The 26561-nt window shown below is 40.9% G+C and overlaps 1 protein-coding gene across 7 annotated transcripts in view; it reads left to right on the top strand.

The window, feature by feature from the left end:
* The window catches only part of FRYL (FRY like transcription coactivator), a 247256-nt gene that overhangs the window by 182537 nt on the left and 38158 nt on the right, over nt 1-26561 (top strand). For all 7 annotated transcript variants that reach the window (XM_057309789.1, XM_057309790.1, XM_057309788.1 and 4 more), the window contains 15 exons: nt 2171-2430; nt 2794-2934; nt 6224-6392; nt 8448-8532; nt 9061-9173; nt 10130-10280; nt 10940-11043; nt 12113-12298; nt 14036-14240; nt 15356-15477; nt 16481-16671; nt 18028-18122; nt 19189-19796; nt 20108-20205; nt 24359-24529. In XM_057309789.1, coding sequence (XP_057165772.1) covers nt 2171-2430; nt 2794-2934; nt 6224-6392; nt 8448-8532; nt 9061-9173; nt 10130-10280; nt 10940-11043; nt 12113-12298; nt 14036-14240; nt 15356-15477; nt 16481-16671; nt 18028-18122; nt 19189-19796; nt 20108-20205; nt 24359-24529 — 2699 coding nt within the window. The remainder of the gene's footprint in view (nt 1-2170; nt 2431-2793; nt 2935-6223; nt 6393-8447; nt 8533-9060; nt 9174-10129; nt 10281-10939; nt 11044-12112; nt 12299-14035; nt 14241-15355; nt 15478-16480; nt 16672-18027; nt 18123-19188; nt 19797-20107; nt 20206-24358; nt 24530-26561) is intronic.

Raw genomic sequence — 26561 nt, 5'->3', positions numbered from 1 at the left:
TTTTCCTTTAGTAAGAACATTTAATACTAATCTATACTAATTGACTAATAAGAAATGGATTTCTTATTAATGTGGCCTTTCTAAGGCTTCTCACTTTGCCTTCCCTTCTCCGCCCCGGGGAGGGGGTAGGAGGAGAGGGCTTTACATGCAATTTAAAGATGTTTCTTTGGTAGACATAGAACTTCCTAAATATTCTAGTACATATTTTATCTTGTGTGTGGGTCTGTCTTTAATAATAAAAGCAGGCAGGGATAAAGATACAGGTTTCTTTCTGTGAGTAACACCTCTAATCATAGAGAAAGGTCCTGCACTGCCTTGAGCAAAACTGCTAGGATCCCACATTGCTTTCTGTTCCCATTTCCTTTCCTTGGGCCAATGACAGTTCCTTCCAGGGGTTTCTAAAACAGAGGGACTATGTGTCAGGCAAGATGTCCTCACTATCTGCATCTTCCAGGACTCAGATTTAGGACAATTTTTGTTTAAAATCTAGTTTAACTTTCCGATTGATGATACACCATTGCAAGTGTTCCTAGAGTACTTTATCCTTTTTCTGAAGACTTTATTTTCACACAGAACACTTAGGTAGTTTTTCTGCCTCTCACTTGGAGCGAGATGTTATTTTATTTTATTTTTTTTAAAGATTTTATTTATTTATTTGACAGAGACAGCAAGAGAGGGAACACAAGCAGGGGGAGTGGGAGAGGAAGAAGCAGGCTTCCCGCTGAGCAGGGAGCCTGATGCGGGGCTCAATCCGAGGACCCCGGGATCATGACCTGAGCCGAAGGCAGACACTTAATGACTGAGCCACCCAGGCACCCTGAGAGTTGTTATTTTAGTGTGAGAATTAGACATGCACCAAAATGGGCATCCAGGAGATGACCCTTTCTTTCATTGACCTCAAGATTTAGTGACATTTGCCTTCATGGAACATCTTTCCAGAGCACCCATTTCAGCAGTAGAAATAGTTTCCCATCCCTCAGTGACCTGAATAAGGAAAAATCTATTTAAATTCCTCTAACGTTTAGTTCTTAAAGCAGTTTACCTGTTTGGTTTTCACTGGTAGACGGCAGTGGTCATGCCCCTTCGCTTTGCGTAACTCCCACAGTCCCGACAGCCCTTTCGGGATCAGTATGGATGGTCATCAGCACAAAGCAGTGGCTGACCAGATCACTGATTCTGCTGCCGGGCTTGTCAGGGCTCCCACACAGAAAGCAGAGCAGTCCAGCTGGGTCTCAGAGCTCACGAAGTTGGTGGGGATGGCAGCTGCTGGTACATGTGTAGACATGCCCACAGCCCAATCGCCTTGTCCTTCACTTCTGTCACTCTTGTCTTTAGGATCTGCTAATTATAACTTCTTTGCTTAAAATGGTCTATTCTAAACCAAACTATAGCCTGTAAACCTGCTCAGTGCAGTTTTCACTTGTACTGTTTCCAAGACAAAATGAGCAGCGTGTTTGTTAGGGAATGTATGGGACAGCTTGTCAATAGAAACTTTGAAATTTGAGGGTCCTGCTCCTTCCTTTCTCTGGGACTAATTGCGGTAATCTTTGAATGTTTCCAGCTCCCTGGCTCTTCCCGTCCTTTCCCTCCTTCACACCCACTCCTGACCCATCCCCCACCCCTTTACCTGCCTTGAGTGTCCACATTCACTTTTTCCATGTTCTCAGCCCTCTTGCATCTTCATAAATGGCCTTCAGACTCCATTAGTGTGAGTTTTCTCTCTGTAAAGTTGCTGAAGACTTTCTAACTGCTAAGTCTAATCATCAGCTTTTGGTCTTCAATCTGTTTGCTACGTTGCCAAGCAATTAATGTCAGTCACCTTACATTTCTTTAAATCCTGAGCTCTCCTGATTTCTAGAAATTTAATATTTCCTGGTTTTCTTTCTACTGTGAGCTATTCCCCTTCTGTCACTTTTGGTGGATTCTTTTCTTTCATCTCAAATATTCGTGTTCCTAGGGCTCCTTCTGAAGAGACCCTGTCTCCCTGAGGGAGGTTATTGCCTTTGCTGGGACCCCAGTGCCCCCCCACACCACCTCTCCCCTGGTCAGGATCTCTTCATTCAAGGACTTTCAGAGCTCCAGGGCTTTCCTTTCTTACCAGAGGTAATTACACATCAAAGGAAGTGGAAGTGATACCGTTGTTCCCTCTTGGGCTTGTTTTTCATTCCAGAGATAAGCCAGAGAATTCAGACGGCGCAGCCTGCGGGGAGGCAGGTCATGCTGCACTATCTCCTACCCTGGATGAACAACATCGAGTTGGTGGATCTGAAACCTTTGCCCACGGCGAGGCGACACGATGAAGACGAAGACGACGCCTTAAAAGACCGAGAACTTATGGTGACCAGCAGGCGCTGGTTGCGAGGAGAAGGCTGGGGATCTCCACAAGCCACGGCGATGGTTTTGAACAATCTAATGTACATGACCGCGAAGGTACATTGCGTTTGTGTTCACAGCTGCCGCACAGAATTAAGGAGTCAGAAAGGTTAGAAATAGACGAAGAGATCAGATCATCCTGTGATAAGCGAACAGATGTTGGTTTGAAAAGAACCAAATTCCTTCCCTTAAAACACTTCTCATTAGATATAAAATAAGTTCTTGGGGGAGGAGATAAAATCATATGTGATTAGTGATATTTATGTTTAGATTTGTTGAAAGAATTGGTTATTCCTCTAGAGTATGGAAAAGATTAAGGCTGTCTCTAAAAACACGATTTTCTAATATTTCATGGTGTGACAAGTTGGGTATTTAATAAGCAATCGTCACTGACGTATGCGTTGTGTGTCGTGCGTCTAGTATGGGGATGAGCTGGCCTGGTCGGAGGTGGAGAACGTGTGGACCACGCTTGCAGACGGCTGGCCGAAAAACCTGAAAATCATTTTGCACTTTCTGATCAGCATTTGTGGAGTGAATAGTGAACCGAGCCTCTTGCCTTACGTATGTATTCAGGTTCATTTAATTTTTTTTTTTTTTTTTTTTTAAGTAATAGTTACCTGGTTTCTTGTAGTGGCAGAGTATGGGCAGCAGGAGAGCGGCAGAGGCGAAGCAAGGGCCACAGTGAGGACCCCGCCAGGACATAACACATGCCTTTGGTCGTGGCTTCATTCAACCAGTGTCATCTGGCCTTCATCACAGGCCAGGTGCTCTTCTAGGTTCTGGGCATTTTAGTCGTCTGGGTGATGGAGATTTTATTCTTTGAACCTTCACCTGATTTATTTACTGAATAAATCAGTAAGTCAATAAAGTACAGTCTTGATAAGGTCTACAGAGGACAGTTGCAGAGTACTGAGCGTGAATAACCGAGGAACCACCGCTCCCTGGGAGGGTTGGAGATGAGCCTCGAGAGGAACTGATATAGAAGTGAGACCACAGGGGCGCCTGGGTGGCTCAGTCGTTAAGCATCTGCCTTTGGCTCAGGGTGTGATCCCGGCGTTCTGGGATCGAGCCCCACGTCAGGCTCTTCTGCTGGGAGCCTGCTTCTTTCTCTCCCACTCCCCCTGCTTGTGTTCCCTCTCTCGCTGGCTGTCTCTCTCTGTTAAATAAATAAATAAAATCTTTAAAAAAAAAAAAAAAAGAAGTGAGACCACAAAATTGAAAATGCTTATGCTTTCTGCTAGGCAGGAGCTGGATACTCGAGCAGGATAGTGCGTGAGAGAACCTAGTGCCTGTAGAATTGTGCCGACAGCTTCCCGAAGCCAGGGGAAGCATAGGAAGAGATGTGCAATGAAGAATGTCAGTCTTTACCTTCTAGAGGGGAAAGCAATACTTGCATCTGCTCAAGTGGAGAATAACATGAGACTATGAAACATGAGGGTTCATCTGGATCTACACAGGCACACAGATGCACACGCGTGTGCGCAGACATCGATGCCAGCCCCATGGTAGCGTCTCCTGAGTTCCGCAGAAGAATAGCTCTGCAGAATGTTGCTGTATAAGTTCTTACAGGTCCTCCTTTAAACAAACCAGTTAACAGCCTTGCCCGACATAGCATTGCCGGAGTTACCTTGATTTCTGAAAGCATTGTTCTGAAGGCATGCCAAGGATTGCCACTCACTGAGAAGCTATTAGAGAAAGTCGGGTGTGGTGGGAAGCCACAAAGTCCCACCTCACCTCTCTGAGCTCAACTCCTCATGTTCTCCCTCAGGCCCCCTACCCGAGGCCCTGCAGATGCCCTTGCTGCCCTGCTCTGTGGCATTTCCCACCTTGGGGCCTTCACAGTCTCCCTGTCTTTGCCTAAATAGCCACTTTGCTCCCCCCCTTCCCTCCTTCAGGTCTTTCCTCAAATGTCCTTCTCACTGAGACCTTTGCTGGCCATCCTATCGGGGACTGACGATGCCCTGTCCCAACACGTACTCTCTTTTTTCCTTTCCCGGCTTTGTTGATTTTCCCAGCACCTCTTTGCCTCATTGCTCTTGCTTCGGTCAGTGTGGTAGATTGTACTCCTCGAGAGCAGGAAGTTTGTCTGTTTGGTTCATTGCTATCTTGCCAGAGCCTGGAATAGTGCCTGGCGCAGAGAAGGGACCTATTAATTGAATGGATGGATGAATGCACGTGAGTTGGCCTGGAAGGAGAAACAGGCACCAAGAAGCCAAGATGAAATTCAGGGTTCCCATTTGCCAGGAACTTAAAAAAGGAGCTATTTTTAATGACAATCGTAATTTCTTAATCACTTATTATAGGCCAGCTGTGGTATAAGCACCTCATCTGCATTGTTTCAGTGAATTCTCAGATCTGAGTGTGTGAAGATTTCAGCAGTTTTACGATGAGTAAAACAGGGCAGAGAGAAGAGTGACTTAGCTCCGTCACTTAGTGAATTCCCACTTTGTGGAGAAGGTAGTGCGGCTGGGGCAGGGCTGGGGCTTGAAGACTTAACAGGATTAGAGTTGGGGGTGGGGAGGGTCCCTCACCATCAGACAGATGAAAGGCACAGAGGTGGGAAGGCACCTGGCAGGGTCAGCGGTGACTGAATGTGAGAACAGAGAAATAGCAAATAGAGCAGGTTGGATAGATGCAGAGCTGTGTGTAGGCCCATCATCCATGGGTAATCATTATAAGATTTCTGGTATGATATAATAAAGCATATTTTAAGATTTGCCCAGGGGTGGGGCATCGGTTAAGCAGCCGATTTTTTATTTCAACTCGGGTCATAATCTCAGGGTCCTGGGATGGTGCCCCGAGTTGGACACTGCACTCAGTGGGGAATCTGCTTGAGATTCTTTCTCTTTCTCTCCCACTGGCCTGCCCCCATCTCTCTAAAAATCAATCAATCTTTAAAAAAAAAAGAAAAAGGAAAAAAGATTTGCGCAGGGGTCACTGAAGCAGAGTTGCTCAGTTGTCTTTGTGCGGGTGAGTCACCAGGGCATCTGGTTCTGGCTCTGGGGGGTGGGGGTGGGGCCTGAGAGTCTGTGTTTCTAGCAGCTCCTGGTGATGATGCCTGTGCTGGCAGGATCACATTTTTTGGGTTGCAAGGATTAAGTACAAAGAAAAAAAGATCGGCTGATTAGTTAGTAAGCGATCCATTAATACATATTACTGAGACACAGAATGCGTACTACTGAAATGTGTTTTCTGCTTATTTAACTCATACTTTGTACTAGGCATGTTTAAAGTGCTTTATTAAGTCTTATTTAATCCTAAGAACTGTATGAAGTATGTGCTGTTGTCCCCATTTTGCAGAAGAGAAAAGCAGGAGTAACTGTCCAGTCGCATAGCTTCTAAGTGTCTACACTGCAATCCAGGCTGTGTGGTTTGGGTTCCAGTTTAGTTCTAGTTCCTTGCTTTTAATCACTACTCTGCACCTACTGGGTTAAATATAGAGTATTACTAGGGGAAGCAGAATAAAAAATCCTTTGTTTGAAGTCTTATAGGAAATTTGGGATGATATTTTAATTGAAATCTCTCCATTAAAAGACACTGATTTATAAGAAAGCAATTAATTATCTTTTACTTTTCTAAAAAAAAAAAAAGACAAAATAGTAAAGAAGTAGATAATGTGGAAACCATTAAACAGTCAAGTCATCCCATTTAAAGATAATGCTGAGAGCCAGAGGGAAGACCAGATGTATAAAGCCAATTAATGTCTTATTGCTGATCGATGTTCAGCTTTAAGTTGTGCTTAATTCATCTGCCATTTCAAATTGATCTTATCTGATAAAATCCGCTTCAAGACAAATTTATGAAATAAAAATTGTGCTTTTTCTTTCCTGAACAATGTCTTTTGTGACAGGTGAAGAAAGTCATCGTCTATTTAGGTAGAGACAAAACAGTGCAGTTGCTGGAAGAGCTGGTGAGTGAGCTGCAGCTGACCGATCCTGTCAGTTCCGGGGTCACTCACATGGATAACCCCCCGTACTACCGCATCACTTCCAGCTGTAAAATCCCTTCTGTCACCTCAGGTAAGAAGTTACTTAAAACTGGTAACTTTGTCTCAAGAGAGAAGCTTTATATAACTGTTCATCTTAGCAAGCATTTGCTTTGAACAGCATCAGAACACGAAAGCAAACGTGAGTCCCATGTGGTACTTTGTAAATCCTCACAGGAGTAGAGAGGTTTGACAGTGTAAGGTTCTTAGTACGGAGGGAAACATACTTACATATGTGTTTGGAACTGAAATATAGATTTATAAATCCTTCTACAACAAGCATTTTTTAATAAATATAATTAGTGTGTTAAATATAGAAAAGGCTTACTGGGGCGCCTGAGTGGCGCAGTCATTAAGCGTCTGCCTTTGGCTCAGGGCGTGATCCCACGGCGTTCCGGGATCGAGCCCCACATCAGGCTCCTCCGCTAGGAACCTGCTTCTTCCTCTCCCACTCCCCCCGCTTGTGTTCCCTCTCTCGCTGGCTGTCTCTGTCAAATAAATAAATAAAATCTTTTAAAAAAACAAAAAAACAAAAAAGAAAAGGCTTACTGACTTACTCTGTAATTTCATATTATAATTATTTGGGCATATATGATACATAACATCTGGTCATGTGACTGTTATATGTATATACAGATATAATTATTGTAGTATTTTCAACGGAAGAAACTATATCCCTGAAGGAATAATTTCCATTGAAAATCAGTATAATATCAGGACTAGTTTTGATTACATATCCATGAAATTCTTTGTCACTCAGTTTATATTGAATGTTTCTGTCATGTTAATAACATCTGTATAATTGGAAATCTTTTATAACTTATTTTTTGTCATATATTTTCATCTCTTTCATCTCCTTTTGTTCTTCTTTCTAAGGGATTTCTAATAACACTTCCATTGAGTTTTTCATATCTGCCAGAATGTCAATTCCAAGGAGTTTATTTTTTAATTAATTTTTTTTAGGAGCCCCTTATTCATGTTTCATGGTTGGACTATCTTCTATATCTGACTTTCTTCTCCTGGCAGAAGAGCCTATTTTCTCCATATTGCTCCGTTTTGATTTGTCTTAGAAAGAGCTTTCTTCAAAAGCCTGACAATTTTAGATCTGTTTTTTGATAAAAACTGGAATATTGAAAAGTTGATTGGATGTTTTGTAGGGATATATGGAGCTTGTTGATTTTGTCATTTGTTGTATGGTGATTTCATTGATGAAAGTGTCTCTAGGTCTCTTCTCTTGGACTAATCCAGTTCCCCAGACAAAACTCTACTAGTCATCTACCCAAAGTAGAGGGTGTAGGGCTGTGTGTATGTACAAATACTTAGAGTAAACAAATACATAGAACCCGTAGATGGACACGTACACACAACGTAGTCTTCAAGCCTTCTGGTAGTCCCATGGGCTAAGCGGCTTTCAAGGGGATATAATCTCAAATTTTAGTGTGTGTATTTTCACTCAATCCCCCTATTCTCAATAAATTTCTTCCTCCTTCAATTGTAAATAATGTGCCCTAAGATTCCTGGGGGTGCCTGGCTGGCTCAGTTGGAAGAACATGCAACTCTTGATCTCGGGGTCATGAGTTCAAGGCCCATGTTGGGTGTAGAAATTACTTAAATGAGTAAACTTGAAAAGAGAAAAGATTTCTGAAAGTAGAGACAGCCACCCAGATACAAGGGAGAGGGGCATAGATCTTGGGGGCCAACTCTCTCTAAAATAGATTTTCAACCAAGCCTGCCATTTGAGTAACACTTTCAACCCCTGCTCCCAGAGGTACTTAGTGGTGCTAATTCCTGAGTCTTTTGGAGGTTCATCAATATAGATGTGGAAGCTTCTTGGTTCCCCCCCACTGTCAGCTTAAGATTCAGCCTTCTCAAAGCTGAATTACTTCTTGTCTGTTTGTTTTCAAGCATCTAAAATTTTGTTGCTGTTGTCTCCTTTCCCTCTTGGTCATTATGAGTGCATTCCTTTTTAAAAATCACCTTGCTCTTTTATTTTAGTGGCGTTTTAACATCTGTAATTTTGAAATCTTTTGTTCTTACTGAGTTATCCCAGGCTCTAAGTTCACAGAGATCGTTTTAATTTTGACCGCAGGAAGTACTTCCAGTAGCAATACAATGGTAGCCCCCATAGACGGCAATCCTGATAATAAGCCCATAAAAGAGAATATTGAAGAGAGGTAAGTACTTCTCTGTTCTTCACTAGCCTTTCAATTTGACAGGTACTATTATCAGAATAAATGATCATTTCTGCATTGCAACATATATTTCATTGAATGTGTATTTCAAAATTCTAGTGAAGAAATATATTTCCATTTTGGAAATTTTCCACATTAACGGTTTCGTCATCAGAATGCTGACATGCTAGATTTTTTTTACGTGCTCTGATGGATGAAGAGATTATGTTCAGTCCCTGTTTGTGTCATTTACATTTTTAGACTTTTCTAAATGTGTTCACTCTGCCTGTTGTTTATAAGCTAGGTTTCACCAGAACATTATTACCACAACAACTTAAGAAAAATCTTCGGGTAGAAATTGACTTAAAAGCTTAAGTTTTTGAACTATAAGGTGGAAATTAAGATATATCCTGGGAAGCTTTTGTTAATATTTTATGTACTGTGTTCTTTTTTAAACGTAGAAAGTGAAACTGAAAGTACAAATGCCACCTTACCATGAACTGTGACTAACTACCACGATCCTTCCCGTAGCTATGTGCACCTAGACGTCTACGGTGGACTAAGCAGTCACTTAAATCGTCAGCATCACAGACTAGAGTCTCGATACAGTAGCAGCTCTGGAGGATCTTATGAAGAAGAAAAAAGTAATAAATTCCACATGTTTTTTTATAACTAAAATGGCGAGGTGTATTGTTAATTATAGTGACGTCAGTGAATCTATTTTTCTGATAACTTGTTGTTAAGAAGAGTATTTAACTGCCACTGGTGGTGTTCCAACATAATCCGAAATGTCCTGATTTTAAGAAGCAGCATGAATGGGGGAAATTTGTTTTCAAAGCACAGGTTCCGTATAGATAAATCAAAAGGAACGTAAGAATTGGTTCTTGAGAAGCATCATAGACACTGGCTACAGCCTGCTTTTTTTAACAGGTTTGCTCTTTTTCTGTGGATTCACATTTTCCTGAAAAGTTCTCCCTTGCAATTGCAAAGTGAATGTCTATCCAAGTCTCACTCTAACGCTGAGGTAGGGTGGAATAGAAGCACCAGCCTTCAGACTGGGAAGGGACCCTGAAGATGATCTGGTCCAATCTCCTCACTTTGCACATGATGGAACTGAGGTCCAGAGAGGTTAAGTGACTTACCCATGTCACACAGAATTCACATTTCCTGATGTCATTTTTTACTGCACCCTGCAGCCCCTCTGCGGTAGAGCAGATTTCCTGTTAAGATGGGTTTGTGTTGGCCCTATCTCAGGAAATTTAGAATGGAGTAACTTACCAGAAGGCCCTTGTTGCAAGGCAGCTTCACCTATGATGTGGTTTCATGGCTTGGACATTGATTTTGGAATCTAATGGAGTGCGAATGTAGTTTTGCTTTAATATAAACGATGGAACCTGAATTGATAGCTCTTTCTCCCTCTGATTTGCTTGACTTGATAATATTTGTACCCAGGTCTTCCTAGCAAACCTATGTCAAAAGAGTGGGAAGTTATTCTTTTTTATCACTTTCCAATGCTATAAATAGTTGGTGTCTTACTAGAGTTTGCTTATGTCGGCAGAAAATAGATGGTGTAGAAAATGAGATCATTTTATTTTGATAGGTGATTCAATGCCACTTTATTCTAATTGGCGACTGAAAGTGATGGAGCATAATCAAGGAGAGCCACTACCCTTCCCACCAGCTGGAGGCTGCTGGTCACCACTGGTGGATTACTTGCCTGAAACGTCATCACCTGGATTACCTCTTCACAGGTGGACTACAGCGTCATTCCTATTTCATATGAGCCAAGTTGCTGCTTAACACTTTCAGCTTTCTGTATGCTATCTGACAACAGGGAATAAAAGCCATTTCTTTCTTTTGATACTGCAACAAATGAGATCCATGTGTTGAGAGTTCAAGAAATCTACAAACTCAGAATTCTGTTTACAATTAATATTATTAAATCTCCTTCTGCTGCTGCTTTTCTGGGTGTCTGGCATAGTTACTTGACCTTTCTGGGACCCAGTTACTACATCTGAAAAATATTTTATGGTACTAGGCACTATTATTTTGAATTGTGTTAAACTGAATTCTACTTAGCAAAATCACAATAGAACAGTTACGCAGTCTTTCAAAATTTGTTAATGTACCAAACACATACTGAACACCTACTATGTGGCAAGCAGTGTGCTAGGTGTCAGGGTCGAAGATGAAGAAATTATGGCCCTTGACTTTGGGGAGCCCTTAGCAGGTAATGTTTTTTCTAAAATTATCACTTAATGGTTTCTTCAGCTATATTTCTTTTCTTCTTTTTTTCTTGAGAAGTTGTATTTTTCCATAAAATACAATATTAAAGTCTTCAAGTAACTGGCATAAGGTTTTCTCCAGGTTTACTCTGATAGAACATTAATAGCACTCTCATTCGTCACAGGTGTAACATAGCCGTGATCCTTTTGACTGATCTGATCATTGATCACAGTGTGAAGGTGGAATGGGGAAGCTACCTCCATCTTCTTCTTCATGCAATTTTTATAGGTAATAAACATTGCTTCTAACTCAATGTCACATTATATTTCTGTGATAACTTAAAGACAGTCTGGTTTTTCGGTGTTTCCATTATCATTTCTTTGTGTATCATTCCCATGATGCTTTTCACAGTGATTCTCATGGGCCAGTAGGGAGTTAGTCCTCACCTGTCTCTTAACCACAAACAGGTCTTCATCCTCGTTCCCATTCCTGTCCTGCAGCCCTTCCACTGCTCACAAATACACTTAACCTCTAGCAGGAAAAATTCAGTAGCTGTAGCAAGAGTAAAGTTAATTTACCTCTGACACTGGAAACTTTCAGTGTAAATGAAAATTAAAATGGGTTCTAAGTGTTTCACGAAAGAATGGGATTTTGGACAGTCTGATTATCACAGCTGAAACTCCACTGGGCCCTCGGTAACAGAAATGTGGGATTCATTACATGAGCAGCACTTTTCATGCTCATAGAATTGACTTTCTGAAGCAGGTCCAGGTAGTCATCATCTCCGACGTTTTCCTGATCTGCACACTTACTATAAACGTATTCGTTTCTTCTACTGACTTTCCATCATACACTAGCACAAAATATGCTTGCCTTTATGAAATTCATTTACATTAAGTGTTATGTAATGGAGTAATATTTTTTTTTCTTTCTAAGAGAGGGAGACAAGGGGTGGGGAGGGGCAGAGGGAGAGAGAGAGCATCCCAAGCAGGCTCCATGCCCCGCGCAGAGCCTGATGTGGGACTCAGTCTCACAACCCTGAGACCATGACCTGAGCCAAAATTAAGAGTTGGACGTTCAACCGATTGAGCCACCCAACTGATTACACCCAGAGTAATTATCTCTTATAAATTACTGAATTTTAGACAAAAAACACATTGAAAACTTGTCTTGAATCTCCCTGCTACTCTAAGACAATAGGCTATTGTAAAAGGGTATAAGAATTCCAGGCCAATAAATATTTTTGTGTAGTACATATCTTCTACAAAATATTTTCTGTAATCTCTGTTTATGTGTTAGGAACCAAGAGTGCTCACTATTTCTCTTTATTGATGATATTTTCTACTGTCCTTTCTAGGGTTTGACCACTGCCACCCTGAGGTGTACGAGCATTGTAAACGCCTGCTTCTGCACTTGCTGATAGTAATGGGATCCAACAGTAACATCCGCACTGTTGCTTCTGTCCTTCTCAGGAACAAGGAGTTTAATGAGCCCAGGGTGCTTACAGTCAAACAGATTGCACACTTAGATTACACTTTCACAGGTATTTGCTCCAAATGCCCAATTTGATTGACAGTGGAATCGTGCTTTGTTAATTTGAAATCTGCAGTGGAGAAAGTCAACTAAATAAAAGTTGAAATGCTTTTTTTTTAAATGTCGTTTTATTAAAGTGCCATTTACATTATTTATTAACTAGTAAAAGAAGGAATTAAGCTTGGAGGGTTTGAGTCTGTATTGCCTTTTAAGGGTCTTTGGTCATAAAAATATGAAGTTCTCAACATTAGAAGTTGCAGATCAGTGAAAGAGTGCTTAGCTGATTGAGCAGTTATGAAAAAGATGTTGAACTTGTATTGGATTCCTCGTACTCTCAAGATCTGAAAAATGGACATTTAAAGTTTTTTATTCACTTGATTAGATTTACTGTATGTATGTATTTATTTTAAAAAGATTTATTTATTTGAGAGAGGGAGAGCACGCATGTGAGCAGGGGCAGGGGCAGAGAGAGAATCTCAAGCACGCTCCACACTGAGCACAGAGCCCAGTGTGGGGCTCGATCTCACGACACCGAGATCACGACTTGAGCTGAAACCAAGAGTCAGATGCTTAATTGACTGAGCCGCTCGGGTGCCCCTATATTTACTGTATTTAAAATGTTATGTATTTTTAAGTCTAGTGAGTTCCAAATTATACATTTTGAAGTAATGAGGTCCAAATTATTGACTTTAATATAATAGTTATATCATTGTTGGTATGAATTTTTTTACTTTGCAAGTTATATTTTTTTCATTCCTGGTAGTCCTAACTTATTCATTTGTCTGTGTCATCAGGTCAGTAATAGATGATCTAGAAAATAATTGTTTTTAAAAAATGACATAAAATTACATTTTTTACTAGTCATGTAATGTCAGATACAGGGTTAAGTCTACTTAGTTAAAAACCCGTTTTGTTGTTGTTTTGGGGGGGGGGGTTTGTTTGTTTTTAAAGATTTTATTTATTTGACAGAGATAGACAGCAAGAGAGGGAACACAAGCAAGGGGAGTGTGAGAGGGAGAAGCAGACCTCCCTCCCGCCGAGCTGGGAGCCCGATGTGGGGCTGGATCCCAGGACCCTGGGATCATGACCTGAGCCGAAGGCAGACCCTTAACGGCTGAGCCACCCAGGCGCCCCTAAAAACCTGTTGTAGTTAGTAAGAAAACAATTAGGAAATATTTCACCTTTTAAAATGTGATTAAAAGATCAATAGAATAAAGTTTATGCCTTTTTTATGTTAAAGCATGTTTATTTAAAATTCTGTCATTTGTTTTTGTTATTTAAGGCTCCTTTTGCTATTTTGTGAAGCTAGGCATTAGTAATAACCGGTAAGAGAATTTAATAATTGACATAAATATTACAAAGACTTGAAAATTATCTTTCTTCAAGTAAAATGAAGCGGAAAGTATAGAACCCTTTCCATAAGAAAAATCCGTTCACGTTGTGGAAATGCTGGACTCCACACCTGTTGAGGCCGCAAACTTGCCAAAATATTAGGAGAGTGCCACTCTCAATTTTGCTCAGCAGATGGCAGCAGCGGACTTCACAGTAAATCCAACTAGTTGAGTGTGAATAGTGGGCTGTGGACGACACCATTGGCTCACACAGGCGGAGTGGGGCGTGTGTCAGCTGGTACTAACAGATTCCCACATGTGTCCCATAGAACCTGTAAGGAAGGAGAGTTTAACTCTTTGAATAGCGCGTGAGGTCCTTTTCTGTCCAGGTATTCACCGCCATCTTTCTCTTTCAGCGGGCGTCAGTGATTTTATACCTGATTACCAGCCCTCCCCCATGACTGACTCAGGGCTTAGCTCCAGTTCTACCTCTTCTAGTATCAGCTTAGGAAATAACAGCGCTGCCATTTCCCATCTGCACACCACTATCCTCAATGAGGTCGACATCTCAGGAGAGCAGGATGGAAAAGTCAAAACCCTCATGGAATTCATTACCTCAAGGTAACGTTACAGCTCTCACCCTTCCGGCAGCATGGCTGTGGTAAAGTGAACCGTGTTTTTCATTTCTGGTTGGCCGTTGATTTGGAATACACAGGTGTGTAATCGCGTCTGGCTACCAAGTGGCCCAGAGAGAGTAAATACAGTGTTATCTGACTACATATTCTGCTTTCGTTGGCTACATTCTCAGTCAGTCATCAAATTTTTATTTAGGGCCTACTCTTTGCAAGGTACCATAAGTAAGGAGGAAACGTAGATGGGGACAAGGGGGTTGGTGTTCCGCAGCACAAGCAGGATCGTCAGGGGCATGAGAAATAACCTGTGTTTGGAAATGGTGAGTAATCCAGTCTGACTGTAATGCTGAAGGATGTGTTCCTAGACGAGAAAACTTTGTAGGGAGAATTCAGACTGGAGGGCCAGGAAGCCCAGGCCACAGGCTACAGATCTTTCATCTTTCCAGAAAACAGAAATCATTGAAAATCCTTGAGCTGGATGGGAAGGGTGGGAGGCACAATTAAGTAGGTTGAGAACAATTAGTCTCATGGCAAGGAACAGGAGGAATTAAAGGTGTTGGGGACTGGTAGCTGTGTGACCACGTAAAAGGTTTTCAGGGCACTTTGCGCCTGACATGGTAAGGAGTTTAACCCTTACTAACCAAAGTGGCAGCCTTGAGAATGCAAAGATATTTTAAAGAATGAGTCCACAGGAAACCGTTCTGTCTTACACATTCCCTGTATTTTTAGCTACTGAATTATTTTCTTTGCATTACAACCTAAATACAGTCTAGCCTGTCCACATTAGAATGTTGTGACCTATAACACAGACGCAGTAACCAGTAGTCCTCTCACTTGGCAGAACTGGTCATCTTTTCCTCCCATCTCTGAGAGAATGTCACTGTAACGATGGAAGCCTGAAATTACGTGTAACCTGGATCTTCCTCTCGTTGACATAGACCATTACACATTCAAGTACATCAACAGTCATGGACTCTGTGCGTGCTATCGGATTTCTTCCACTACTGTCCTTTCTAGTGGGAAAGGGACATTTTAGGTGACTGTGAGTGAAACTGTTCATGTAAGTTTAAAACCAAGGGAATTATGTCTGTTCTCTGTTTTCAGAAAAAGAGGGCCCCTTTGGAACCATGAGGACGTTTCTGCCAAGAATCCTAGCATAAAGAGTGCTGAGCAGTTAACTACATTTTTGAAACATGTGGTTTCTGTTTTTAAGCAGTCAAGCTCAGGTATCTTTTATTAAATATTTCAGATAATACTTTCAATGAGATATTTTCATGTGATGTGAAAATTTCTGATAATGCGTAGCAAAGAGTTGACAGTTGACATGTCTACGTTAAAAAGTTTGAGACAGGTTTTCTTTTTTCTTAAGATTTTATTTGAGAGAGAGAAAGGGCGCATGTGGGGGGAGGGGCAGGGGCAGGGGTGAGGCTGGTGCTTGAGGCTGGATCCCAGGACCCTGGGACCAGGACCTGAGCAGAAGGCAGACGCTTAACCAACTGAGCCACCTAGGCGGCCCTAGACAGGTTTTCTTTTTTAACTCATTTGTGATAAACTGATTTGTTTTGGTTCAAGAAGAATTTAGTTACTCCTTAAAAAATAAGAAAGTCGCTTGTGGCATTCTGCGGTTCTTCATTTCATATATGGTGGCATAAAGTTACAATGCGGTTATGTGTTAGGAAACAATCACATTAAAGGAACACAGGTGGAGATGACACACTTGAATTCTGTTTTACACTGTCACAGGCTTCTAGATCTAAAATTAACACATTCTGAAAATTACAGTAAAAACGTATCTGTTGAAGCACTGGTTCTCAACCAGGGGTGATTCTGACCCTCAGGACATGTGGCACTGTCCGGAGACATTTTTGTCACACCCGGGGGGTGGGGGGCAAGGGACAACTGGTTACAATTGGTATCCAGTTGTGGGGAGGCCAGCCTGCTGCTAAACAAATAGGCCTCAAGGGCACCTTCACAACCAAGGCTTGTCTGGCCACGGTGGCAACAGCGCTGACGTTGAGAGACCCTGTTCTCAAAGATCACTTCCCTGGAGGTTAGAGTAAAATGCACATGGAGTTTAATGAACAGAAAAGGCACTGACTTCTAAACTCTGAGCGCCTGCGCAGTTTGCCAGGCAGTGTGCTGGGCACTGGGTTTAGAACGGTTAGCCTCTGATGCTAATGCTGCTTTCCAGGCATGAGAAGCACTCCCTTGTGTCCTTTGTCTTCGCAGAAGGAGCGCACTTGGAACATCACCTCAGTGAAGTTGCTCTGCAAACGGCACTTTCTTGTTCTTCTCGACACTATGCTGGGAGATCCTTCCAGATTTTCAGGGCCCTAAAGCAGCCTCTTTCTGCAACTACACTTTCTGATGTTCTCTCCAGACTCGTAGAAACTGTGGGGGACCCCGGGGAAGATGCACAGGTATTGCATTTACTTCTTGCAGCAGCCGTTGAGCAGTTACTCGTGGTCAAGGACTCGTTTGCCAAGTACAGAGCAGAGCGCGGCAGGTCTAACGGTTCCGGAGAATTGGTGTCAAATGCAGACAGGCAGGCAAAGAATTATGAAACAAAGTTTTGCAAATGATATTTGATGACATACTAACTGAATCAAATATTTGGTGCCTATCAGAGAAAGCTTTACAATCACACACACACACACACTCTCTCTCGCTCTCTCTCAGATATTATCCTGGGATGACTACAAGGTAAAAGAGATAGGATGTTAAATTTAAATGTAGAGTGCTGAATTTTTAAGATAAATGAAGTGAAATAATTCAGTTGAGAACTTAAGTCTAAACAGACTAGTGATTTTATTAACACTGTTCTAGACACTGGGGATATAGTAGTGAACAAGAGGAAGTTCCTGGCATTCTGGAGCTCACATTCTATTGGAAAAATAAGCCTCTAATCCACCGATAATATGTAACATGATTTTATTTAGTAATTAATGCTGTGAAAATAACCAGGTAGAGTAACAGGTTAAAGAGTGGCAGGGGAGAGGGAGTTGTTTTTATATATGATCATCTGAGAAGGTGAGTTTTAAACACATACGTAAATGAAGTGAGGCCTGTGATAATCTGGAAGAACATGTCAGACAGAGAAATAGGACTAACAAGTGCAAAGGCCCTGAGGCAGAAGCAATGGGCCTTTCTTTGAGGAACATGAAGCAAACCAGTATGGCTAGGGTATTGGATGGGGGTGTCTAGTGTCAGGAGGTTGACGTCGGCAGGTGCAGATTATGTGAGGTCTGGTAGACCCTGGTGTGAGTTGGGCTTTTACTTTGAATTGATGGCAAATAGTACTCCTAGGCTTTGAGAGGAAAGTGATGCATATAATTGGCTATTTAGGAAACTCCAGAGTCTACGCAGAGTTCTTAGGAGGGCAGTAGGAGTCAATCAACAGGCTTATTGTAAAGGTCGGCACTGAAATGGTGGCAGTTTAGATTAAGGGAAGCTGTGGAGGTATAGAGAGGGGTTCAGATTTCGGATATATTTTAAGAGTAATATTTTCAAGACTTGCCAATGGGTTTAATTTAGATGTGAAAGAAACAGAAATGACTCCGATTTTTGGCCTGAGCAATTTTGGGTGAATTGTGCCATCATAACCATTAGTTTGATGAGTTTTCATCAATCAGCAAGATCACATTGCTCAAGAGTTTAATCATTTGTAATATTAATGTTGAGTTTGTTCTAATTTTAAATCTCATCAGGAAGTCCATTGCAATTTCTTTTTTTTCCAGAGCATAATTAATGAAAATCTGCCCTTTTTCCCCCCCTAGGGATTTGTGATTGAGCTTCTTCTCACATTGGAATCTGCAATTGATACTTTGGCTGAAACCATGAAGCATTATGATCTTCTTTCTGCCCTTTCTCAGTAAGAATTTAAGCCAGACAAACTGTAGATTTGTACATAGAACTCCAGTAGCTAAGTATACATAACTGTCACATTATATTATTCTCATATTGGTAGTGAGATTAATACCAAACAATTCAGATGGATTGCCAGTGGGAACCGGAGCCTCCGACAGGGAGGCCGTGTGAAAAGTCTTAACAGAGCTGTAAGTGGCATGTTGTTCTTCTAAGGTCCTGGTCAGAGATCTTCCTGCTGCACGACGGGGCCTCAGCGTCACTGACCAGCTCCATTCCTGCCACCCCCAACATCCCATTCATTGCCCCGCAGCGGACCAGGCCCCTCCCGACCCAAATTGTTCATCTCCTCCTACTTGCTCTTCCTTGCACATCCTGAATTGGCTTATCCTTCAAGACCCATCTCAGATATCACCACCTGGCTAAGCATTTACTCCCTGAGGGCGGTGCGAATTATTCCATTTTGGGGGTTCTCACACGGTTTTCTTCAGAGTTTAATAACAGTAATTAACAAGCTATAAATTTTTACGTCTCCATCTCTCCCAACAGACTTCAGTATTCCGAGCACTTTGCATACTGCTGGCACCTACAGGCAGCATTCTGTCATTACTTTTAAATCAGTGATAATTGGATGTGAGGGAAAAGGAGAAATCAAAAATAAGTTTTTGAGCTTGATTTTTTTGGGGGGGGAAGAGTGTGCATTGACAGAAATAAGGACATGGGTACCATCAAGTTTGGGAATATGACAGATGAGGTCTGCTTTGGACATAATGTTTACTAAATCCTAGAGCTGAAAGTTGCCGGTGATAACCGTGACAGAATTTTCACTTAAAATCAGACATCCTCCAGCTCACGGGAAACGGTTGGCCACAGTAGGAAAGACATTGTTGTACATTTTGCCTTAACATGGAGGAAAGAACTGAAATTTGATTAAGCGAAGTCAGACTCAAACATAATTTTTCCTGGTTACAGTGTTTTTTCAGTGTTTTCAAGAGTAAAATTAATACAGCAAAAGATGTGATTATACGTGCATTTATCTTTTCTTTCTCTTTCTTTTTTTTTTTTTTGTAAAGAACCTCATACCATGATCCTATAATGGGAAATAAGTATGCAGCTAACAGGAAAAGCACTGGACAACTCAATCTAAGCACAAGTCCCATTAATAGTAGCGGTTACTTGGGATATAACAGTAATGCAAGAAGTAACTCTCTGAGATTAAGTTTAGTTGGTGACCGGAGAGGTGACCGGCGGCGGAGTAACACACTGGATATAATGGATGGACGGATAAACCATAGCAATAGTTTAGCAAGGACTAGAAGCCTTTCCTCTCTGAGAGAGAAGGGAATGTACGATGTGCAGTCCACTACTGAGCCTACCAACTTGATGGCCGCCATTTTTTGGATAGCAGCATCTTTATTAGAATCCGATTATGAATATGAATACCTCCTGGCTCTCAGGCTTCTCAACAAACTGCTTATCCATTTGCCTTTGGATAAATCGGAGAGTCGAGAGAAGATTGAAAATGTACAAAGCAAATTGAAGTGGAATAACTTTCCAGGCCTTCAGCAGCTCTTCCTTAAGGGTTTTACCTCAGTCTCTACACAAGAAATGACCGTGCGCCTCCTCAGTAAACTCATTGCTGTCTCCAAACACACGCTGGTGGATCCTTCCCAGCTGTCAGGTGACGTTAACAGAATTGCACCAACTCTGCTTTTTAATGTAGTGAAATGTAAACTAATTTGTTTGGAAGTCTGCTAATTTCTGCTTTTCCACAAGTAGTCATGGGTTGGTTGGTTGGTTGGTTTGAATATGTGAGATAGCTTAAATTCCTTGGTCAAAGCAAAAAAAAAAAAAAAAAAAAAAAAAGAATGTAGAAGATCAGGTGCTCCAAGACATAAAAAGAAAATGGTCTCTGAATCATTTAAAAAAAACATTTAGTTTTTAAAATAATGTGCAATAAAATTGGTTATTGTTTGCTTTTTTTTTTGATAGGCTTTCCTCTTAACATCCTTTGCTTATTGCCTCACTTAATCCAGCATTTTGACAGCCCAACTCAGTTTTGCAAAGAAACAGCTAGTCGAATAGCAAAGGTAAGCAAATGTTATGCTGACAGATAACGCTAAAGGGAAATTTTTCTGGAGTTTATCTTAAAGGGGGGAATCTCTTAAATCTTTTTACTGTCACTTCCTCTGTGAATTTCACATCTAAATTTTTATTCTTTTCATGCATATAAAGGAGTTTTACAGTGATGATGTAAGCTACCACTGTTGAAATAACAGTGAATAAAATTATTTGTTTAGCGTAATGACCCTCCGAGTCTGAGTCTTTTTCTGCTCTGTTTCCCTACTTTGTCTTCTACCTCTCTGTCCGTCTCCAGTTCATTCATTTGTGTACTACCGAATATTTGCTGAGCACTGGGTTGGGTGCCAGAAATGCAGTGATAATCAAAGGAGACAGAACACTTGCCCCTGTGGGCCTTACAGTCGGGGTGCAAGCAAGTAAGTAGGCAATCGCCATAGAGTCTGATAAGTGTGCAATGAAAGGACAGGACTCCAGGGGTACAGAGAGCAAAAGTCTGCCTAGACACTGAAGGCTGAACAGGAATAACCAAAATAAGATCCCTGGATGGGAAACAAGGAGCAGGGCGAGGTTAGGTTTCCAGGCGGGAGAAATTGCATGTGCAAAGGCCCTGAGAAGAGGGCATAATACATTCTGTGACTCCAAAAGTTGTCTCTCCCTTTACTTTGGCCTTTTTCCTTTTAACATTTTCTTCATCTCTCTTTGCTGGCTTCATTCTTTTCTCTTCCTTATTTTCTTTCCTCCCGAAGGTTTCTGAAACGAATGTACTGATTTTTAAATCATCTGTTAACATTTGTTTGAAAGTGTTAGAGCTCTTAATCATAATTTTTAAAAAGAGTATGCTTTTTTAATAATTTCCTCTCAAAAACAACAAAACACCCAGATACCTTGCCTTCTGCTTAAACTTAATTCTTAATTTTTTTTTTCTGTCAATTATTGAGTCTTGGAAAAAGGCCTTTACAGACTGAAAATATAAACAGTTACAAGAAGGAGTTCTATAAATTTACAAGTCATGTACATACAACAGGAAGTTAGGTGACCCGGGGGAGATGAGTGAGTGGCAGTAGAAAGCAGCTAAAGCAGGGGGAGAAAAATCAGAGCAGTTTCCAACAGAAGGGAATAAGCGAGTGAAATTCTCTGGAAGAGCTTTTATATGAGCAGCCTTCTAAAAGCCGTGGGTCATTTAACAAGTAGCACAGCAGTCAATGGAAAGGGCGAGCGTGCCGACAGCCAAAGAGAACACCGCTTCTCCAGGGCCGGGATCCCAGCGTGGGCAAGTGCTGATCTCTGAGCTATGCCAGCCCCATGAATCCCGTTAACAGCCACACACGTAGAATCCTTTTTGCTATCTTGAGAGATACTATTTAATAAATGACAAGTTAATATTTAGTAAAGTACGCTGTTGAGTCCCTCCCTGATTAAGTCGCTAAATAAATTAGATGTGGAAAGATTTTTAGCATAATTCTTTGAAAAACCACGTATTTAAAAAGAGCCATTATTACAGTTAGTGGAAACATATCTTAATTTTGAAAATGATTGCCCAAAAGAAAACCCAACAACATGTATCTGCTTTAATGAGGTCTAAAAGTGATATAATTTATTAACATATCTTTCATTTTCATATTCTAATGACCTATCATTAGAAAAATGTGAACAAGTAATTTTTTTTCATGAGAGGTAAGGAAGAACATATAAAGGGGAAAAACGTATATTGGCTTACTTTGGGATTTCAAGACGTAAAAAGCACGAGTCCTTTAATAAGGGAAGTGGGAGCACTTAGGGTGGCAGGAGACCCTGCCGGAGAACCTCCTGCTGAGTGCTGGCCCGACGGGAGCCCAGCCCTGCCGGCCCAAAGGATGTAGAAGCCCCAGTCGGGCTCAAGCCTCCGCTGCTTGACCAAGGCAGAGCGCGGGAAACTCCCAGATACCTTTTTGTTTTCAAAAAACCAAATACGGCTTTTTAGGAGTCATAAATTGTTTTTAAGTCTGTTTTCTTCCTGTTGAGCGGGGCACAAAGGTTCCCTCTGTCTGCTTTCAGCAACCTGCAGGATATGAATTAAATTGATTCCTTAATTATCCTCTCACTTAAAACTGTTGAAAGTAATTTTCTGCCATTATGTGCTTCCTCATTATGCAAATATCCCTAGTTCTGTTTGTGCCCTTGGAGAGCACAGACCTTCAAAGTGAGGCAACACTTAGGACAAATATTGTCCTTTTAAGCTATTCATATGGCAAAAATAGTATGCTAAAAATGTTTGCTTATAAGACATACTCTTTTGGGGTCATACTTTAACCTGGTCATTCAAAAATTTCAAAATTAAACCTAAGCCATTGTCTTTACTATAAAATTACACAGCATCTATTCCTAGGAATTTTCTTCCTCTTCAACAACAGGTTTCTAAAAACCATGCTTTAAAAAAAAGATTTTTTAAAGACATAAGAGTTCTATAAGAATGATTTATTTTTCAGGAAAACAATACTTTAAAATTTTAAAGAACTTTAAATTTTAAAATGATTCCTAAAAAATAACAAGTTGTGAAATTATAAAATTATGTGATTTTTAAAGAATAGTATGATTAATTACTATGTTTTGAAATACGAATAAGCATCAGCAAAAAAAAATTTTTCCCCCTACCACCTGTTTTATGGGCAAAAAGGTAATGCATGAAACTAGCCGCTTTTAACAGTTTTATAAAATAACTTCCAAGGTACTGCTAATCGTCTGCAGAGTCTTGCCTGCCCTCCTATTTCAGGCCTATCCAGTGATAATGTCCACATGATGAATCAAAGTAACAGATTCATCTGAAAGTTGAAAAGTACATATATTGTAAAAGGTAATATCCTGCAGTTGACCTTGAACAACACAGGGGTTGGGGGCGCCACCCTGTTGGCGACACCGTTGAAGACTGCGTATGACTTTTGCCTCTCCCAAAACGTGATTACTAATATCCTACTGTTGACTATAAGCCCTACCGATGACGTAAACAGGTCGGTTCACACATATGTTATATACTACATGTGTCGTGTGCTGTATTCTACAATAAAGTAAGCTAGAGCAAAGAAAATGTTACTACAGAAATCAGAAGGAAGAGAAGATACACGTCCAGTACTATCCTGTATTTATCAAAAGGAATCTGCAGATAAGTGGCCCTCACGGTTGAACCCCGTGTTGTTTCGGGGGTCAACGGTACTTTCTTTACGAAACGCTCTAGGCAGTTTGGGAAAATACAGACAAAACATCAGTAAGACGGTAGAATAAGTGAGGAAAAGGAAAAAAGGGAAACCAGACGAAATTTCAGTGCCAGCCCTGTGATCGGCAGGGATGAAAGACTAGTGTGTCCCCTTCCCAGTTGTGCGCTGTCCACGTGTCCCCCGGAGCAAGCTAAGGACAATCCTCACCAACAACTCAGGGAACAGACAAGGGGCACGTGGGCAGCAAGATCCTCCCAGACATCAGGTCCCACAATACTGGATCAGACACGCTCTAGGAACTCAGTACATTTCGAAGTGACCTTAACTTACTGGCCAAGGGCCTTAGGAGCTCATGGTGATTTGGGGTCCATCCTGCAGGCTGACGTACACGGTGTCATCCTGCGTCCTGGAGAGGCAGGACTCCATTTTATCAGAGCTCCAAGGAAGTCCTTTGACTATGTCACGCATGTGAGCGTCTCTGCACCCGACTGCCCTGCTCTGAGAAGCAGGGGGGCTGGAGACGAAAGCATTTCTGCCCTGGCATAGCATCTCTGCACCTCGCAGGGCGGCCTGTTCAGTTACTGTGCACCGAGCCATGTAGCGATTTTACAAAACAACACTCTTTACAAAGCAGTTACAAATGATAACGTAGCATTCACAAAACCACGTGTGGATTTTTCCAGAGGCCGCTTTACAAAGCATCAGACTGACAAAAGTCCTGCTATTTAGCACCCGTGGAAGTTCTCGACCTATTAATCATCTTTCCATGTTACCCATTAAGTTATTCTCTTAAGAAGGCCTTGGGCTTTTTTTTCTCTCTTATTTGACTTTTCTACCGTATTGAAATAAAATGCATTTAAAGCTTCAACATCCTCCTCTAAATTATTGAATACATGCATATAGTATAAAATCAAGTTTAAAGTTTGAATTGTCTTTATTTTAGGTAAGTGGAATTATTTTCCGTGTGTTCTAGGTCTGTGCGGAAGAGAAGTGCCCAGCGCTCGTCAACCTGGCTCATATGATGAGCTTGTACAGTGCACACGCCTACTCCAGAGACTGTGCTAACTGGATCAACGTCGTGTGTAGATATCTACATGACTCTTTCTCAGATACCACATTTAATCTTGTGACTTATCTTGCAGAGGTAAGTCTACCAAAAGAAAAAAAGTACTTTTTAACTATTTTTAAGTAGACTTATTTCTAGAAGCAGTACTGATACTAATCTTCAGATTGTCTTTGAAAGTGAATATTAGATTAACACCCTTTTTTAAAGGAAAATATGGGTAATTCCTTTTAAGTATAAAGAAAGTATAAAGTATACTTTCGAGTATAAAGGGCTTTTTTTTCTTCATTTTCATTTTCAGTGTTTCTCATTCACTGTCCTTACAGGACATAAAATTCAAAATAATGTAATTTTCGCCTTTATTTCAAATAAAAAATGGGTTTCCAGTGGTCTTGATCCTAGAGAATTGTTATAATTTTTGCTTCTAAAAAATTTAGTTCTTGAGTTTGAAATCCATTCTAGAATAATACAGCATGCGAAGACGTTTCTGCTGGGTACGTTCTTATTTTGAAGATACATTTGCTTCCTGATCTAAAATAAGATTTGGGTGGCTAAAGATGGAATTATAAAAACACTAGCCCTACAACAGCATAGAAAGTTAATATTTATTTGTTGAGGCACTAACTTCATGCCTAAAAAAGTAAATTATTGACTAGATACCCACAAACTCTCAAAAGGAAAAACCCCTAGTCACTAAAAAGGTTTGTCAGTTTATAATACAGTGATACCTTCCTTTTTAAAGATTGGCCTCTAAAAATTAAACCTAAAACACTGTATAAGCTTAAAAGAAATTATTCATAACTCAATAAACATTTTAAATTTTGTTCATAACGCTGTTTGACCTAGCTGTGTCACTGATGTTGACTTTCACAAAATGCTTTAGGACTGGTGTGCATTTTTAAGGTGTTGCTTTTGATAGGTTTGCTCCCATCAACCTTAGATTTAGGAGAGCTGATGATGGGGGGGCTCCACTGGCTCAGTCAGTGGAGCGTGCGACTCCTGATCTCAGGGTTGTGAGTTCAAGCCCTACGTTGGGTGCAGAGAGTACTTATAAAAAATTTAAAAATCTTTAAAAAAATAGAGCTGACACTGGGAACTATCTGCGTAGCAGCTTCTTCACCTGAATAAATGCAAGTCTCCAGGTTTATCTTACACCTAAACCTTTGGGACAAGAGCCAACATAAAACCAAGGCTAACTTCTTGAGCCTATTCCTTAACTGGCTTTGAAGTCAAGTTCCTTAGACCAGCTTCACGCTGGTGCCGCCGCCCAGCTCCCCGCTAAGGTAGCACTGGTTCCCTCATCCTGGGGTCACACAGTCTGGAACTGGCACAGGACAGCCTGGGTGTACCACATATGGTGACTGTTTTTCACTCTGTTGAGAGAATGGTTTGCCCCAAATGTTACCCTTGGTACTATAAGTTACCCTTGTTTTATTATTATTGTTAATTCTGAAGTTATTACTAACAGCATACTAAAACCAGTTACGTATGTTTAGAAGTACATATATTTAACTTAATTGTCCTGCAAACAATATGAAGTTTAGATAGTATGATTACTTTTTTCTTTTTAAGATTTTATTTATTTGAGAGAGAGCATGAGTGGGGGTGAGGGGCAGAGGCAGAGGGAGAAGCAGACTCCCCCACTGAGCAGGGAGCCCAATATGGGACTCGATCCCAGGAGCCTGAGATCATGACCTGAGGCGAAGGCAGACGCTTAACTGACTGAGCCACCCAGGCGCCTCATGATTACTTTATTATTTTTAAAAAATCATGGCTCAGAGGTTAAGAAACTTGTCCAAGATCACGTAGCTAGTAGGTACCTGGTATGAATGGTTTGGGGGTAGTTATTCTTTGGTGATGGTGGTAGAGTGGTTTTTTCCTTAACCTAGAATAAATGGTGGTCAATTTAAATTAGTTAAGGAAATGAAAGAAAAAAGTTAAGATTAAAATGAAAAGTAATTATTGATCCTTTCTGAACCAAGGACGAGTAACAGTAATAGACATTATCTTTTACCTTTATTATTTATTAGTCTCTGAATTTCTAATTATCTAACCATAAAATCATAGATTAAATCTATTATGTTTTTCAACATCGTAAGTATAAATATTGAAT

The sequence above is a fragment of the Ursus arctos genome, unplaced genomic scaffold, assembly GCF_023065955.2.
Source record: "Ursus arctos isolate Adak ecotype North America unplaced genomic scaffold, UrsArc2.0 scaffold_9, whole genome shotgun sequence".
Lineage (NCBI taxonomy): Eukaryota > Metazoa > Chordata > Mammalia > Carnivora > Ursidae > Ursus > Ursus arctos.
This window is presented reverse-complemented; position numbering and strand designations above follow the sequence as displayed.